At 42.3% G+C, this 17,730-nt stretch overlaps 2 protein-coding genes across 4 annotated transcripts in view; one reads left to right on the forward strand and one right to left on the reverse strand.

Moving 5' to 3' along the window:
* Nucleotides 1-8,205, forward strand: kctd20 (potassium channel tetramerization domain containing 20). 2 transcript variants are annotated; one of them, XM_079593835.1, is made up of 8 exons: nt 1-130; nt 700-746; nt 1,311-1,479; nt 1,551-1,653; nt 2,222-2,342; nt 4,103-4,300; nt 5,939-6,049; nt 6,694-8,205. In XM_079593835.1, exons 2-8 carry the CDS (start codon nt 725-727, stop codon nt 6,960-6,962), a joined length of 993 nt encoding a protein of 330 aa, XP_079449961.1. In that variant the 5' UTR covers nt 1-130; nt 700-724; the 3' UTR covers nt 6,963-8,205. The 2 variants fall into 2 exon arrangements, with proteins under 2 accessions (XP_079449961.1, XP_079449962.1); XM_079593836.1 differs by having other exon boundaries at nt 82-130; nt 700-781.
* Nucleotides 8,198-17,730, reverse strand: part of stk38b (serine/threonine kinase 38b) — a 20,495-nt gene continuing 10,962 nt past the window's right edge. For both annotated transcript variants that reach the window (XM_079593829.1, XM_079593830.1), the window contains 10 exons: nt 15,884-16,006; nt 15,701-15,784; nt 15,405-15,528; nt 14,485-14,639; nt 14,261-14,363; nt 12,915-12,976; nt 12,718-12,835; nt 11,853-12,072; nt 11,410-11,504; nt 8,198-10,555 (listed from right to left, as the gene is read on the reverse strand). In XM_079593829.1, coding sequence (XP_079449955.1) covers nt 10,410-10,555; nt 11,410-11,504; nt 11,853-12,072; nt 12,718-12,835; nt 12,915-12,976; nt 14,261-14,363; nt 14,485-14,639; nt 15,405-15,528; nt 15,701-15,784; nt 15,884-16,006 — 1,230 coding nt within the window. In that variant the 3' untranslated portion in view covers nt 8,198-10,409. The remainder of the gene's footprint in view (nt 10,556-11,409; nt 11,505-11,852; nt 12,073-12,717; nt 12,836-12,914; nt 12,977-14,260; nt 14,364-14,484; nt 14,640-15,404; nt 15,529-15,700; nt 15,785-15,883; nt 16,007-17,730) is intronic.

Raw genomic sequence — 17,730 nt, forward strand, 5'->3', positions numbered from 1 at the left:
ATCCCGGCCCGCGCATGCGCACTGGCCTCACGTGAGCCCCGCGCTTTTATTGGATTAATGTCGGTTAATCCGCGCGCCGCTGCTGGAAGATCCTGAAAGGGTTTCAATGTTTTGAAGGCAGACACTTCGGGTGAGTAACAAATATTCTAAAGATTATATATATATTCAATGTTTATATAATTATTTATTTTAAAAACTGCATAGTTTAGTGTTTGTTTTCTTTTCTGAGCTCAAAATTTGATATAATTTCTTTACAATCTATAGTTGGCAATTTCCATGTTTGTTTGAAATAAATTAGCCAAGTCTGTTTATTCCTTTGCACCACACTAACAAAAAAGTAGGCCTACAATTTTTAAGTATTTTGGATATATCTTTACAGCCATGATTTCTAAACAGCCTACATAGTAATTTAAATAAATACTTCCATGTAAGCCTGCGTATATCACTGTATGGTATTCCAGTACCAAGTTCTATCGTATTAAATGTACAATTCTCTTACTGTATTCTGGTTTGCAGTTCGATTAAGTGTAATTAAGAGCAGACAGATGCAGTGTATTTAAATGGGTCACATTTACTCTGCACAGATAAATAAACATGTTTGTTGCGGGTTACCGGGTGTCTGTGAGGTTAAGCTGTGAGACAGTCAGACGTGCGTAAGGAGTTTATAATATTACGTTCACCATATGGACTGTCTTACAGGTCTGCAGGAGTCCAGAAGATCCTGATGGAGGAGCACACGACAGCTGGTACACAGTCACACACACTCGAAACACCGTTTCAAGTGTTAAAAAATGACATTTCTACAACCTCAAAAAGTGATTTAATGCTGTAAGGCTCGTTCACACCAAGGACGATAACGATATAGTTCTAAAAATCATTCTCAATATTAAAGATAGCAGAGTTCCCACCACAGTTATAACGATAATGATATAGAAAAACGATATCGTTGGGATCACTTTCGGAACAATTTTTTTCCCCAGCTGTTGAACGATAAAACACTGACAGCCAATCAGAATCAAGGGCTCGCGCATTTAAAATGGCAGACGACATTGCGGAGAAGTTAATCGCAGAGGTCCAGAAACATCCAGCAATGTTTGACAGTCAAGCCCCTTTTCGAGAAAATGGATGTGGAAGACAATCGCTCATACCCTCTGAATAAACGATGAGAAGTACCTCAGGTTTCCAGCACTCGTTTACACAACATTGTCTTGCTTGCTTTGAAGTTGCGGTGAAGTTGCGACCGTTATCGTTCGTTGGTGTGGACGCAAATATAGTTATCGTTCTTGGTGTGAACGCCCTTTAATTTGCAGCCAGCAGGATGACTGTGGGAGCAGAGGGTGGGGATGATGTCACAAAGGAGGCGTGGCCTACACAACCACGCCCTTTATCACATGACCGGGTCACGCTAGTAGTCGACGGGACTCATTTTGTGGTGGATCCCGCCGTTTTCACGACTTACCCGGATACAGTGCTTGGAAGGTACTGAACACGATGATCTAAATGAATCATTCTTGTCGTTATGTGCGATCTAACGAGGTTTGTTTCCGCAGGATGTTCGGTCGAGCGCGTCAGCACAGTTTCACGCGACCAAACGCTAAAGGTGAATATGAAATCGCAGAGGGCATCGGCGCCAGCATCTTCAGAGTCATACTGGTACACATTTTCATGCAATTGTCTTTTAAAGGTGCAGTGTGCAAATTTTTGCGTCATCTAGTGGTGAGGTTGTGAATTGCAACCAACAGAAGTTACGCTGGCCGACAGGAAGTGATGTTGTCGTCTGAGACAGCAGAGAGTAGCCAGTTAAACACTGAGGTTTCTTTACAAAGATAAATTAAGAAATTATGTTTACTTAATTATTCAGTAAAACGATATGTTATTGCGAATATTATTGTTACTTGTTCATCATTGTGTCAGTGTTTTATTCTCTGACTTTAGCTCGCTTCTTTACACGAAGAACAACATAGTGACGAAACGCGTTTGTCAGTTCAGGGCCACCGGGCCACAGGGTTCATTATGGAAATGCCTTTATACACCACTGTTATGCATATGATATTGCATTTCTGTCATCAGATCCTCCTAAATATTACACACTGCACCTTTAAGTGAAGAATGACACTGAAAAAAACAAATACAAAATATTTTAAATTCTTCGATTGTATTGTAATATCTCATAGCTGGCCAGATTCTGCACGATTTTAACGTAACGCCATGTTTCGTTCAGGACTTCTACCGCGTCGGGATGATGCACTGTCCCGAAGGCGTGTCTCTGGCGGAGCTGCGCGAAGCCTGCGATTATCTGTGTATAAACTTCGACTACAGCACCGTCAGATGCAGAGACCTCAGTGAGTCAAAACATTCAGTGTGTGTGTGTGTGTGTGTGTGTGTGTGTGTGTGTGTGTGTGTGTGTAAGTGTGTGTGTGTGTGTGTGTACCGTCAGATGCAGAGACCTCAGTGAGTCAAAACATTCAGTGTGTGTGTGTGTGTGTGTGTGTGTGTGTGTGTGTGTACCGTCAGATGCAGAGACCTCAGTGAGTCAAAACATTCAGTGTGTGTGTGTGTGTGTGTGTGTGTGTGTGTGTGTGTGTGTAAGTGTGTGTAAGTGTGTGTGTGTGTACCGTCAGATGCAGAGACCTCAGTGAGTCAAAACATTCAGTGTGTGTGTGTGTGTGTGTGTGTGTGTACCGTCAGATGCAGAGACCTCAGTGAGTCAAAACATTCAGTGTGTGTGTGTGTGTGTGTGTGTGTGTGTACCGTCAGATGCAGAGACCTCAGTGAGTCAAAACATTCAGTGTGTGTGTGTGTGTGTGTGTGTGTGTGTACCGTCAGATGCAGAGACCTCAGTGAGTCAAAACATTCAGTGTGTGTGTGTGTGTGTAAGTGTGTGTGTACCGTCAGATGCAGAGACCTCAGTGAGTCAAAACATTCAGTGTGTGTGTGTGTGTGTGTGTGTGTGTGTGTGTGTGTGTGTGTACCGTCAGATGCAGAGACCTCAGTGAGTCAAAACATTCAGTGTGTGTGTGTGTGTGTGTGTGTGTGTGTACCGTCAGATGCAGAGACCTCAGTGAGTCAAAACATTCAGTGTGTGTGTGTGTGTGTAAGTGTGTGTGTGTGTGTGTGTACCGTCAGATGCAGAGACCTCAGTGAGTCAAAACATTCAGTGTGTGTGTGTGTGTGTGTACCGTCAGATGCAGAGACCTCAGTGAGTCAAAACATTCAGTGTGTGTGTGTGTGTGTGTGTAAATGTGTGTGTGTGTACCGTCAGATGCAGAGACCTCAGTGAGTCAAAACATTCAGTGTGTGTGTGTGTGTGTGTGTGTGTGTGTGTGTGTGTGTGTGTGTGTGTGTGTGTGTGTACCGTCAGATGCAGAGACCTCAGTGAGTCAAAACATTTAGTGTGTGTGTGTAAGTGTGTGTGTGTGTGTGTGTGTGTGTACCGTCAGATGCAGAGACCTCAGTGAGTCAAAACATTCAGTGTGTGTGTGTGTGTGTGTGTAAATGTGTGTGTGTGTACCGTCAGATGCAGAGACCTCAGTGAGTCAAAACATTCAGTGTGTGTGTGTGTGTGTGTGTGTGTGTGGGTGTGTGGGTGTGTGTAAGTGTGTGTGTAAGTGAATGTGTGTGAGTCTAAGTAAGTGTGTGTAAGTGAGTGTGTGTGAGTGTAAGTAAGTGTGTGTGTGTGTGTGTGTAAGTGAGTGTGTGTGAGTGTAAGTGAGTGTGTGTGAGTGTAAGTAAGTGTGTGTACCATACTACCATCAGATGCTGAGATCTCAGTCAAAACATTCAGTGTGCGCGCGTGTGTGTGTGTGTGTAAGTGAGTGAGTGAGTGTGTGTGAGTGAGTGTGTGTGTGTGAGTGTAAGTAAGTGTGTGTGAGTGTGAGTGTAAATGAGTGTGAGTGTAAGTGTGTGTGTGTGTGTGAGTGTAAGTAAGTGTGTGTGTGTGAGTGTGAGTGTAAATGAGTGTGAGTGTAAGTATGTGTGTGTGTGTGTGTGTGTGTGTGTGAGTGTAAGTAAGTGTGTGTGTACCATCAGATGCTGAGACCTCAGCGAGTCAAAAACGTTGGCGAATAAAAACTCAGACTAACGGTGGTTTCTGCCCAATCAGGCGCTCTGCTGCACGAGCTGTCCAATGACGGCGCGCGACGGCAGTTCGAGGTGTTCCTGGAGGATCTGCTGGTGCCGGTGATGGTGTGCAGCGCGCAGGAGGGCGAGCGCGAGTGTCACGTCGTGGTCCTGACGGATGATGACACTGTGGACTGGGATCTCGATCACCCGCCGCCGATGGGAGAGGAGAACTCACAGAGTATTATTATATCTTATTATATAGCTATCTTATTTAGCCTACCAATTTGCCACCTTACACCGTGTCCTAACCAGACGCGATGCGATAAATTCCAGCGACAAATAATTTGTCTGTCCACACTAAACGCGACGCGACTGCGAGATGCGTAAAAATCAATCAAAACCCACAGCCAATCAGAACAGCGTGTGGGCGGAGTCTCGTGACACCAGAGAGTAATCTGACGACACTCGCAAGAGAATGGATAAGTACATAATCAAATTCACAAATATTACACCATTTAAACATTATTCAAACACATAGGCTACTGAGTTACTAAAACAATCTTTGTCAAATAATACACTTGTTTGTTCACAGTTTGAACGTTCTTGTTTCCATGTTTAATTACAAGATCTGAGGTGAATTATCCACTGTTGCTTTTACAGCTCAAAGCTGGAGCACTAAATGATATTCAAAGTCACATGACACGCTGTTAAGATTAAATAAAGCACATAAACAGCGCCTGAGATTATCAGTGCCACACTTTGAGTTTGTTGTTCCAGCGCAACGTCGCAGAAAAATAGAAATATAGTCTACCTAGCGGTGACGGTTGAGTGACAGGTCGAGTGGCAGCTGCCCCTAGCGGTGACGGTTGAGTGACAGGTCGAGTGGCAGCTGCCCCTAGCGGTGACGGTTGAGTGACAGGTCGAGTGGCAGCTTCTCCTAGCGGTGACGGTTGAGTGACAGGTCGAGTGGCAGCTGCCCCTAGCGGTGACGGTTGAGTGACAGGTCGAGTGGCAGCTGCCCCTAGCGGTGACGGTTGAGTGACAGGTTGAGTGGCAGCTTCTCCTAGCGGTGACGGTTGAGTGACAGGTCGAGTGGCAGCTGCCCCTAGCGGTGACGGTTGAGTGACAGGTCGAGTGGCAGCTGCCCCTAGCGGTGACGGTTGAGTGACAGGTCGAGTGGCAGCTGCCCCTAGCGGTGACGGTTGAGTGACAGGTCGAGTGGCAGCTGCCCCTAGCGGTGACGGTTGAGTGACAGGTCGAGTGGCAGCTGCCCCTAGCAGTGACGGTTGAGTGACAGGTCGAGTGGCAGCTGCCCCTAGCGGTGACGGTTGAGTGACAGGTCGAGTGGCAGCTGCCCCTAGCGGTGACGGTTGAGTGACAGGTCGAGTGGCAGCTGCCCCTAGCGGTGACGGTTGAGTGACAGGTCGAGTGGCAGCTACCCCTAGCGGTGACGGTTGTGTGACAGGTCGAGTGGCAGCTACCCCTAGCGGTGACTGTTGAGTGACAGGTCGAGTGGCAGCTGCCCCTAGCGGTGACGGTTGAGTGACAGGTCGAGTGGCAGCTGCCCCTAGCGGTGACGGTTGAGTGACAGGTCGAGTGGCAGCTACCCCTAGCGGTGACGGTTGTGTGACAGGTCGAGTGGCAGCTGCCCCTAGCGGTGATGGTTGAGTGACAGGTCGAGTGGCAGCTACCCCTAGCGGTGACGGTTGTGTGACAGATCGAGTGGCAGCTACCCCTAGCGGTGACGGTTGAGTGACAGGTCGAGTGGCAGCTGCCCCTGCCACGCAGAGATTTTACCCCTACTGGACAAATGATGACATAATTTTCATTTATGGTGTGAACAAACGTTTTACCGCTTGCTCTCTTGTTCCTCCAGTAATCTACAGCGCCAAACTCTACCGCTTCTTCAAGTTCATCGAGAACAGAGACGTGGCGAAAACGGTTCTGAAGGAGCGAGGCCTGAAAAACATACGCATCGGGATCGAGGGTAAACTCTCTCTCTCACACACTCACACACACACACACACACACACACACACACACACAGATACAATCAAAAAATCGAAACCTAAACTAACTTGTCAGATCATAACTTAAGACCTCAGATAGAAAGCTTCTGTAATACGCCCCAGGGTCACATCACCCCGTTTACATTACAGATTTGCGCAAAATTTTTGCGATATTTTCTAAATGTAGATAAAGAACTCTTGCGAAATGACGGCGTTTCCATTAACCGATGTTATGCGACTAAATATATTTTTTTTTATATATTTATATATAAATATATATTCGAGCGGCTTTAACTGAGGCGACGCAGCGATCTGTCACACACATTAAAGAGCCACAAAACGCTATTTATTGTATACATTTCTTTTAAAAAATGACCAATTTTGAAAGTTATCAAACTTATTATCAAAAGTAACCTGGTCTGTGTCTGTCAGTGTGTGTCAGTGTCCTCTCTGCTCCGCGATGTGTTTTTCACTGCGTGAGAACATGGTGTGTGTGTGAGAGGCGTGGCTTGTCGGACATAGCAACAGTAACTAAAGGGGGCGGGTCTTTGCGAACGGTCAATTTGAATGGCAATGGAAACGCGGCTCATATGCACAGGTTCACAGGTTCTGTGTGTGTCAGGTTACCCCACCTGTAAGGAGAAGGTGAAGCGGCGGCCCGGCGGGAAGAACGAGGTGATCTACCGGTTCGTGCAGCGGCCGTTCCTCGCGCTGTCCTGGGAGAAGGAGGAGGGCAAGAGTCGACACGTGGACTTCCAGTGTGTGCGCAGCCGCAGCGTCCCCAACCTCATCACTGCCCTGGGGGAGGGGCCTAGCCGAGCCACGCCCACTCCACAGGTCGACGAGTTAGATCGGCTCAACGGCCCCGCCCCTCCTGCCCTCCACCAATGACTGATCAGGATGGAACACTTGTTCTTTCATATTCATTGTCACAATTATTCACTCTTTCATATTGACTCGAGTCACACATCACTCTCATGGATAAATGACCTTTGAACTTTAAAGTACCTGAGATCTTTTCACCATTGTGTCCTTGAGCAAGACCCTGCCATTACTGTACTGCACGATATCTGCTTATTAATAATCAATAACTAAATCACTCTAGAAGATTATTGTGCAGTGTTTTAAAGTCCCCCTGTGGTGTAAATCCAGCTTTTAATGTAGTTTATGTGTCTATGTGGTGTTATTAATCTGCTGTAACACACACCATGTGTAAGTTCATAAGTCGACAGCATTGCTGAGTATTTTCTGCTTAAAACTGCAGTGAACCAAAGACAGTCTCAAACACACGGTGTGAAATCGCTGGTGTTTCTGACGTCACACTACCTTGTAACCAATCAGATCAACGTGTGATCGTCCACCAGTGGATCTCTGAGTGAGTGAGTGGAGGTGGGGCTCATTTGCATATTCATAGAACTGTATACTAAATTATATTTTCAAGATATTTTAAGACATGAAGAACATTTTTTAAATTTGTCATTGTGGTGATCAAAGATGAGTTTTAAGGGATCAAATGATAGACAACAGGGGGACTTTAAAAACTGTTGTGAGTGACATGAGGATTTGCTGTCTGTCAGCGCCATCTAGTGTTAAGATGATGATGCTACAGTACAAGATACAGTAGATTAATGTAATAAATATCAGGTAAACCATTTATAAAGCAAACTTTTCAAGCGTTTTATATCATTTGTAAGAGGTTTTGAATAAAAGCATCTGTTAAATGAATACATGTACAGTCAGAAGCTTGGAATAAATACGTTTTTTAATGTTTTTTTTGTTTTGTTCTGCTCACCAAGGCTGCATTTATTTGATAAGAACTACAGTCAAAAATATATATATTTTTACTAATTAAAACAACTGCTTTCTATGTGAATATATAGTAAAGTGTAAATTATTCCTGTGATCAAAGCTGAATTTATCATCATTACTCCAGTCTTCAGAGTCACATGATCCTCCAGAAATCAGGATAATATGATGATCTGATGATCAGGAAAAATTTCAAAATAAATGGTGCTCAAGAATCTTATAATTATTCCAAACTTTTGACTGCAAATTTTATAAAAGTATCTTTCATGACTAGTTCTTTTTATCTTTGTTAATTCACCCAAAAAAATAAACAAGTGAATCAAAAGGCATGTAACTTTTATTGTTTATATTTATAAACTTGAAATGCGTTTTTGGAGACGAAGATACTGAAGATAAACACACATAAGCGTCTCTCATTACAAACTAAAAGACGGTTAAATATCAATAAAAAAAATATTTAACGATGCACTGCATGCTGTAAAGTTATATATAAAAAAGTCTGGAAATATTTTGCAAGAAACTACCGTTAAATTGACATTAAATCAATCGTACCGACCATAGACAGTATATAAGAGGGTACCGACAACAGTAAAAACATTCGCGCGTAAAGCTTATGAAGGCACACGTGACCGTCCGCTCGTGCCTTTGACAGTCAAATCAGCACCAGTCAAATCTAGTGCATATAAACATACAGCCAAGCTTCAAACAAACAGCATCAATATCATTCTAAAACTACTGCATCAATGGATTTGCACCCATAATTTGTCATTATAATTCAAAATAAACTGCATGATAGAGTGATTTGTCTCCGCGCTGAGGGACAAAAATATGACGTTTATACGAGGGTATGCGTGTGACGTCACCACTCGAGTGGCCGCGCTTACGCGCACTGAGTGGAAAATTTGTTTACAGCGTGAATGCCGCGAAAAACACACTAAACACATCTGACCTTTGAGATCGACTGTACAACTAGATTTGACAAGAAATCTTAGGTATATTTTTACAGACTGCTGAAAGATACAGAAGCAAATCCTGCGATTCACAACTGGATCCAGGCAGAGAAAGGTGGATTTACAGTTATTGTTTTCTGGCAATATGCTGAATTTAGGGGTAAAATCATCCGCTACATATATTGTATAGACAACTCATCAATTAAATATTTACAATTGTATATTCTGCATAATTGGATGTTTTTAAATAAACACTGACAAAAACTACACAAGTTTTAAAGGTACAATATGTAATATTTGTGCATTCAAATATCCCAAAATCACAAGGCCAGTGTTATATATTTTGTTAAGTTGATTACTTACAATATCACAAATGTTTCCAATAATTTTTAAATCGTGAGAATATTATGATTTTAACCAAGGAAGCGGGGCGTGTGAGCTGGAGTCGCCAGTCAAGCGTCATATCGGCGTCACCCTCGGTGTCCGCTCGCACTGCGCGGAGTCCTGGACAAATGCGGAAGTTGTAGTTATAGCGTCTATCAAGCTTGTGTCGCGCAGTCGTTATGGAACACGTTATTCTTTACCGATTGCTTCTGGTTCTGTCCACAAACACAAGTCCCATAAACGTACGGGTCAATGTTATATACTCCAAATGTAGCATTCGGTAATAGTTATGTTTATGTAAGGAAAGTATTATTGCTTTAGGCTTGTGTTTAGTTTATTGACATTGTTTATCACGTCTGGTGTGTATGGCCATGTAAATAAATATAGCATGTGTTATACATAAAGATTAATCCGTCTTTTGGCAAATGATGTGTGTGTTCGAATGTACAACAATTGTTTAGAACACGTAAAACTGCGCAGCGTTATCACAACAATGAATTCGACAAATACAGTAACATGATAACCAATTTAGTATTAAACCTTACTTTTCTTGCGGTTAATTCATTTTAATGAAATAAAAGCATGTCATTAAACGCAACATTTATAAAAATAGAATTTTATCTCATCCATGAACCTGATTTTTCGATTCCCGTCTGATTTACAGCCACGGTGGAGTTAAAAACGACAGTTCCCATGATTCCACGCTCCTTCACATCGTCATCAAGCTACGCCGTTGTAGTTTGGAATGTAGCGCCTCTAGCGGCAGAAAATATTACATATTGTACCTTTAAGGCTGAACTATATTATGATATAACACGATTCCTGCTGCATGTCAATATCTTTGGTAAGTTAAGGAACACTAGGCAAATAGAGACCAATTTTTAATTTAAACTGATAATCGTTTGTTTTACTCGCGGTTTCCCCGATTAAATCCAGTGTGTTCTGGCGGGAAAGTGATGTCAATGCACACCCTCTATAAAGCTTTAAATACCCACAGCACTTCAGAGATACAAATAAAGCGTTTATATAAATGTTTTTTGGTCTGCTAAAACGTACCCACAAAAAGTTCTGATGAGCAGAAAAGCAAAAATAAACACGTGAGTTAAATATCCAGCATTGCAAAGGTGTTTTTCGACGGAACAGACTGGATATGGAAGTGGTTTCTTTGGGTAGAAATTATAGTTTTCGTGTTTTGTCCTCATCGTTTCCCGCTCTTCATGTAGGACGGGATGGCGCCTCTGGCCGTCAGACCCTCGAAGCGCTTGTAGGTGTAGTTGACGAAAACCCAGTCCTTGTTCTTGTAGTCCGACTCCGGGTGATGATGGTTGCTCGCCACCGCCGGACCTCGACACAGCAACAAAACACTTCAGCACTGAATAACTTCGGCTCGATTTTCATTTAATTTTTTCAGCTCCACTGGGATGTTTTAACTCATTGCTAGTATGTTTAAGCATGTTGCTAGCATGTTCTAACACATTCCTAGCATGATTTAACATGTTTTTCAGCTCCACTGGGATATTTTAACACATTGCTAGTATGTTTTAGCATGTTACTAACATGTTCTAACACGCTGTTAACATGATTTAACACGTTGCTAACATGTTTTACATCTCCGCTGGGATGTTTGAATAGTTGCTAGTGTGTTTACCATGTTGGTAGCATGTTTTATCACATTGTTAGCATGACTTAAAATGCTGCAAGAATGTTTTAACATTGCGAAGATGATTAACATGTTTCTAGTATGTTTTATTGTGTTGTTTGCTTGTTTTAACACATTAACATGTCTTAAAATGTTTTGCTAACATGCTTTATTTAACATGTTGCTAGCAAGATTGAGCATGTCGCTAACATGTTTTAATACATTGCTAACATGATGCTAACATTTTGTACAACTTTGCTAACACATTGCTGGTATGTTTAAAATGTTGCTAGTTTTATGTTGCTAACCTGTTTTAACATTGTTAACATTAAAACGTTTGCTAGCATGTTTTAACACATTGTTAGCATGACTTAGTATGTTGTTGGTATGTTTTGACACATTGTTAGCATGATGTACTATTGATTTAGTATGTTGTTAGGATGATTAGTGAAGTTGTTTACGCATCCACTGAAGGCCGCACAGGCTAAAAGATCGATTTGAGATTTTGACATTTAAGAATCGGTGTTGGTTAGTCAAAATGAGAATATTTGTATCTTACTTGGCGGCTGCAGGATGTCCGACTCCGGAAACTCGTCGAAGTTCGACGTGTCGTCGATGCTTTTGATCTCGATCGGGATCGCCGCTGGTCTCTCCCTGCGAACGAGTCGCGCAACCCTCGTTAGATCGAAACCTCACCGCGATTCACGTTTATTTGCATAGCGCTTTTCACAATACATATTTTAAAGAGTCCAAATTACAATTTACAGTGTTCTGTTATCAGAAGTAACTGTTGTATTTCAGAAATGTACATATACAAAATCACAGCTAGCGAAAAATTTATTAATTTAAACAATGTAATAATTTAATGCAGAAACAATGAGCTCATTGAAGTAGTTTAATGAAAAATTGTTTGTTAACAAATGATTATGACATTTAGAAGAATGTAGCATTGGTGCATGTTGAATCAGAGAGATTAAAACATCACGCGATACGAAACCAGACCTGATGTGATCGTAGTCGACGCCCTCGAAGAAGCCGTTCCTCTTGATGTCGTCGACGCCGGCCGCGCCGATGCGGTGGTCGGCCTCGCAGCAGAAGCGCAGGATCAGCGCTTTGGCTCGCTCTGAGATCGGCACCTCCGGGGGAAACACCAGCGTCTCCTTCCAGCTCATCACCTTCTTATACGTCTCCTGAGGAGTCTCTGAGCAGAACGGCGGGTAGCCTGCAGCAACAGCCATTTTATATGTTTTACATTAAAGGGGTCATCGGATGCACATTTTCCACAAGTGTGTGACTCTTTAGGGTGTTCATGTAAAGTTTGTTACATACTTTAGTTAAAATTCCTCAATGGTTGTGTAAAACAACACCCTTTACCTCCTCAAAAACAGCTCTGTTCACAGCGACCCGTCCCGGTGCATGTCTCTTTAAATGATATTGAGGTGCATGTCTCCTTAAATGATAATGAGGTGCGTGTCTCCTTAAATGATAATGAGGTGCGTGTCTCTTTAAATGATAATGAGGTGCGTGTCTCTTTAAATGATAATGAGGTGCGTGTCTCTTTAAATGATAATGAGGTGCGTGTCTCTTTAAATGATAATGAGGTGCGTGTCTCTTTAAATGATAATGAGGTGCGTGTCTCTTTAAATGATAATGAGGTGCGTGTCTCTTTAAATGATAATGAGGTGCGTGTCTCTTTAAATGATAATGAGGTGCGTGTCTCTTTAAATGATAATGAGGTGCGTGTCTCTTTAAATGATAATGAGGTGCGTGTCTCTTTAAATGATAATGAGGTGCATATCTCTTTAAATGATAATGAGGTGCATGTCTATAACGACACGCCCTCATTTGCATATCGTTCGCTTCTTACCAATCAGCATCTCGTACATGATGACACCCAGGCTCCACCAATCGCAGAGCTTGTTGTATCCGGTCTGCATGAAGACCTCGGGAGCGATGTAGTCCGGCGTTCCCACGGTGGAGAAGGCCTGAAAGAGGCGGAGCAACATAACGCATCACTTCCTGTGAGCCGTAAAACGGACTAACGAATCCGGCGTTTTCACTGACCAGCTGCCTCCGGTTTCTCTTCCACGTCTCCGCCTTCCGCTTGGAGTTCATGTGCTGAAACGCTGCGAGAGAAACGTGTGAATTATTAATAATTATGGGTTAAAGAGAATAGTGATGTCCACACCATGACAATAACGATAACTACAGAGGAACGATATCAGTGAAATCACTTTCAGAATTCTTTTTATCCAGCTGATGAACGATAAAAACTTTGACAGCCAATCAGAATCCATCACAAGAGCTCGAGCATTTAAAGTGACGAAAGACAAAACTGCAGCGCCTGCTTAGAAGAAAACTATCATCTGCTGTAATATAGTAATCATTACAGTCATCGTTATAGTCATCGTCCGCTGGAGTGGACAATATAGTTATAGTTATCGTCCGCTGGTGTGAACACTAATATAGTAATCGTTATAGTTATCGTCCGCTGGAGTGGATGCTAATATAGTTATCGTTATAGTTATCGTCCGCTGGTGTGAACACTAATATAGTAATCGTTATAGTTATCGTCCGCTGGAGTGGATGCTAATATAGTTATCGTTATAGTTATCGTCTGCTGGTGTGGGCGCTAATATAGTTATCGTTATAGTCATCGTCCGCTGGTGTGGATGCTAATATAGTTATCGTTATAGTCATCGTCTGCTGGTGTGGATGCTAATATAGTTATCGTTATAGTCATCGTCCGCTGGTGTGGATGCTAATATAGTTATCGTTATAGTCATCGTCCGCTGGTGTGGATGCTAATATAGTTATCGTTATAGTCATCGTCCACTGGTGTGGATGCTAATATAGTTATCGTTATAGTTATCGTACGCTGGTGTGGATGCTAATATAGTTATCGTTATAGTTATCGTCCGCTGGTGTGGATGCTAATATAGTTATCGTTATAGTTATCGTCCGCTGGTGTGGATGCTAATATAGTTATCGTTATAGTCATCGTCCGCTGGTGTGGATGCTAATATAGTTATCGTTATAGTCATCGTCCGCTGGAGTGGATGCTACTGTAGTTGTCATTATAGTTATCGTCCGCTGGTGTGGATGCTACTGTAGTTGTCATTATAGTTATCGTCCGCTGGTGTGGATGCTACTGTAGTTGTCATTATAGTTATCGTCCGCTGGTGTGGATGCTAATATAGTTATCGTTATAGTTATCGTCCGCTGGTGTGGATGCTAATATAGTTATCGTTATAGTCATCGTCCGCTGGAGTGGATGCTACTGTAGTTGTCATTATAGTTATCGTCCGCTGGTGTGGACACTAATTATTCATAGAGTACATTTGAATATTCAAATATGAACAGGAATATTAATTATGTTCTGCATATTGATAAAATCGCTCATCACTCACTGAGGTCGTTTGATTTGCTGTGGTTCAGGTTGCGGTAAAACTCTGTCCGATGCGCTTTTTTGAGGCCCGTACACAAGCCGAAATCGGACAGTTTGACGTGACCCTGAAACACACACACACACATCTGATGAAACAGCCAATCAGAGGCCTCGCTGACAAAAAGTCCAGCAAAAGCAGAAGCCACACAGGAAGAGGTTTATTGAGTCACTTCCTGCTCCCGAGACCTTGGAGTCCAGTAACAGGTTGTCGGGTTTGATGTCTCGGTGTATGAAGCCCAGCTGATGGATGAAGTCGATGGCCAGAACCGTCTCGGCCACGTAGAACTGCGTCTCCTCCTCCGTCAGGGTGTCTTTCTTCATCAGCAGCGTCATCATGTCCCCTGGAACACACAGAAGCGTTTGATTCGCCTTCGGTATTCCACGGACGGGAAGGAGTAGCTCACTTCAGGATGAAGATCTCCTGATCATTTACTCATCCCCACGTTCATGTCTTCCTCTCTTCAGTGGAACAGAAATGCAGGTGTGTGAGGAACACACTCCAGATGTTCTCCATATAGTGACTTCAATGGTCCAGCGGGTCGAAGGTCCAGATGTGAGTTTCAGCTTCAAAGTCTCTCACGATCCAGCCGAGGAATAAGAGTCTCATCTAGACAAACCAGCCGACATTTTATAACAAAATACACAAAAAAAAAAAAAAAAAGTTAAACAACGTTGTCGGACAATTTTTCGCTCTACAGTTATAAACCGGAACACGCCGCATGACCGTTCAACCTGATGACGTAATGTGTGTCGCATCACAGCGAGTGCAAGAAGTATATAAATGTTTATTTAGTTATAAAATGTCGGCTGGTGTGTCTAGATGAGACTCTTATTCCTCGGCTGGATCGTGAGAGACTTTGAAGCTGAAACTCACATCTGGACCTTCGACCCGCTGGACCATTGAAGTCACTATATGGAGAACATCTGGAGTGTGTTCCTCACAAACCTGCATTTCTGTTCCACTGATAAAAGAAAGACATGAACATCTTGGATGACGTGCGGGAGAGTAAACTATCAGGAGATGTTAATTCTGAAGTGAGCTACTCCTTTAAAATTAAGAAGTTCCTTACACACTTCTTTCATTACACAGTTCATTACACACACACCTCCCGGCAGGAACTCCATGAGCAAGTAAAGATTCAGTTTATCCTGAAAACTGTAGAACATTTTCACCACCCACAGACTGTCTGCCTGAACCAAGATGTCCCGCTCCGCACGGATATGACCCACCTGGGACAGGAAATCAAATCAAATAAAAAATAAAACAAATTATATAAAATAATCAAATAAAATAAATTAAAATAATAATAACAGATGAAAAAAAATATATATAAAAAATTGAGAAAATAAAATAAAATTCTATAAAAAAACAGTTTTAAATAAAACATTCGTTAGGCGTCACCTGCTCTTTCTGCAACATGTCGGCTTTGCGAAGGATCTTCATTGCGTAAACGTGACCCGTGTCTTTCTTCTGAACTAGACGCACCTGTGGACATCGGAAACACATTTGTAAAATGTATAACAAACACACACACACCGAATAGACTTTCATTAGTGTGTTGTTTGCGCTCATTATCATAATCACCTCTCCGAACGCTCCTCGTCCAATCACCTTCAGAGACTCGAAGTCGTCCAGACCCAGTCTGGTTCTCTTCAGACGGAGGAACTCGGTCTCTTTACGAGCGTGTTGGGAGCGCCGCACTCGCTTCTGGAACGCAACACAAGGATTTGCGAATATTTATATACTCAATTATTGTCCGCTGGTGTGGACACTAATATAGTTCTCGTTATAGTTATCGTCCGCTGGTGTGGACACTAATATAGTTATCGTTATAGTTATCGTCCGCTGGTGTGGACACTAATATAGTTATAGTTATCGTCCGCTGGTGTGGACACTAATATAGTTGTAGTTATCGTCCACTGGTGTGAACACTAATATAGTTATCGTTATAGTTATCGTCCGCTGGTGTGGACACTAATATAGTTATCGTTATAGTTATCGTCCGCTGGTGTGAACACTAATATAGTAATCGTTATTGTTATCGTCCGCTGGTGTGAACACTAATATAGTTATCGTCCGCTGGTGTGAACACTAATATAGTTATCGTTATAGTTATCGTCCGCTGGTGTGAACACTAATATAGTTATCGTTATCGTCCGCTGGTGTGAACACTAATATAGTTATCGTTATAGTTATCGTCCGCTGGTGTGAACACTAATATAGTTATCGTTATCGTCCGCTGGTGTGAACACTAATATAGTTATCGTTATTGTTATCGTCCGCTGGTGTGGACACTAATATAGTTATAGTTATCGTCCGCTGGTGTGAACACTAATATAGTTATCGTTATAGTTATCGTCCGCTGGTGTGGACACTAATATAGTTATCGTTATAGTTATCGTCCGCTGGTGTGAACTCTAATATAGTAATCGTTATAGTTATCGTCCGCTGGTGTGAACACTAATATAGTAATCGTTATAGTTATCGTCCGCTGGTGTGAACACTAATATAGTTATCGTTATAGTTATCGTCCGCTGGTGTGGACACTAATATAGTTATCGTTATAGTTATCGTCCGCTGGTGTGGACACTAATATAGTTATCGTTATAGTTATTGTCCGCTGGTGTGGACACTAATATAGTTATCGTTATAGTTATCGTCCGCTGGTGTGAACACTAATATAGTAATCGTTATAGTTATCGTCCGCTGGTGTGAACACTAATATAGTAATCGTTATAGTTATCGTCCGCTGGTGTGAACACTAATATAGTTATCGTTATAGTTATCGTCCGCTGGTGTGGACACTAATATAGTTATCGTTATAGTTATCGTCCGCTGGTGTGGACACTAATATAGTTATCGTTATAGTTATTGTCCGCTGGTGTGGACACTAATATAGTTATCGTTATAGTTATCGTCCGCTGGTGTGGACACTAATATAGTTATCGTTATAGTTATTGTCCGCTGGTGTGGACACTAATATAGTTATCGTTATAGTTATCGTTATTGTTATCGTCCGCTGGTGTGGACACTAATATAGTTATCGTCCGCTGGTGTGGACACTAATATAGTAATCGTTATTGTTATCGTCCGCTGGTGTGAACACTAATATAGTTATCGTTATAGTTATCGTCCACTGGTGTGAACACTAATACGTCCACTGGTGTGAACACTAATATAGTAATCGTTATTGTTATCGTCCGCTGGTGTGAACACTAATATAGTTATCGTTATAGTTATCGTCCGCTGGTGTGGACACTAATATAGTTATCGTCCGCTGGTGTGGACACTAATATAGTTATCGTCCGCTGGTGTGAACACTAATATAGTTATCGTTATTGTTATCGTCCGCTGGTGTGGACACTAATATAGTTATCGTCCGCTGGTGTGAACACTAATATAGTTATCGTTATTGTTATCGTCCGCTGGTG

The sequence above is a fragment of the Phoxinus phoxinus genome (assembly GCF_949152265.1).
Source record: "Phoxinus phoxinus genome assembly, chromosome: 20".
NCBI lineage: Eukaryota > Metazoa > Chordata > Actinopteri > Cypriniformes > Leuciscidae > Phoxinus > Phoxinus phoxinus.

Bases quoted from the DNA above. Each gene is read 5' to 3' on its own strand.
- kctd20 (XM_079593835.1), top strand. From the start codon at position 725: ATGGAGGAGCACACGACAGCTG. The intron at 4,301-5,938 runs GTATTATTATAT...TTGTTCCTCCAG, and splicing joins GGGAGAGGAGAACTCACAGA to TAATCTACAGCGCCAAACTC. The intron at 6,050-6,693 runs GTAAACTCTCTC...TGTGTGTGTCAG, and splicing joins CATACGCATCGGGATCGAGG to GTTACCCCACCTGTAAGGAG.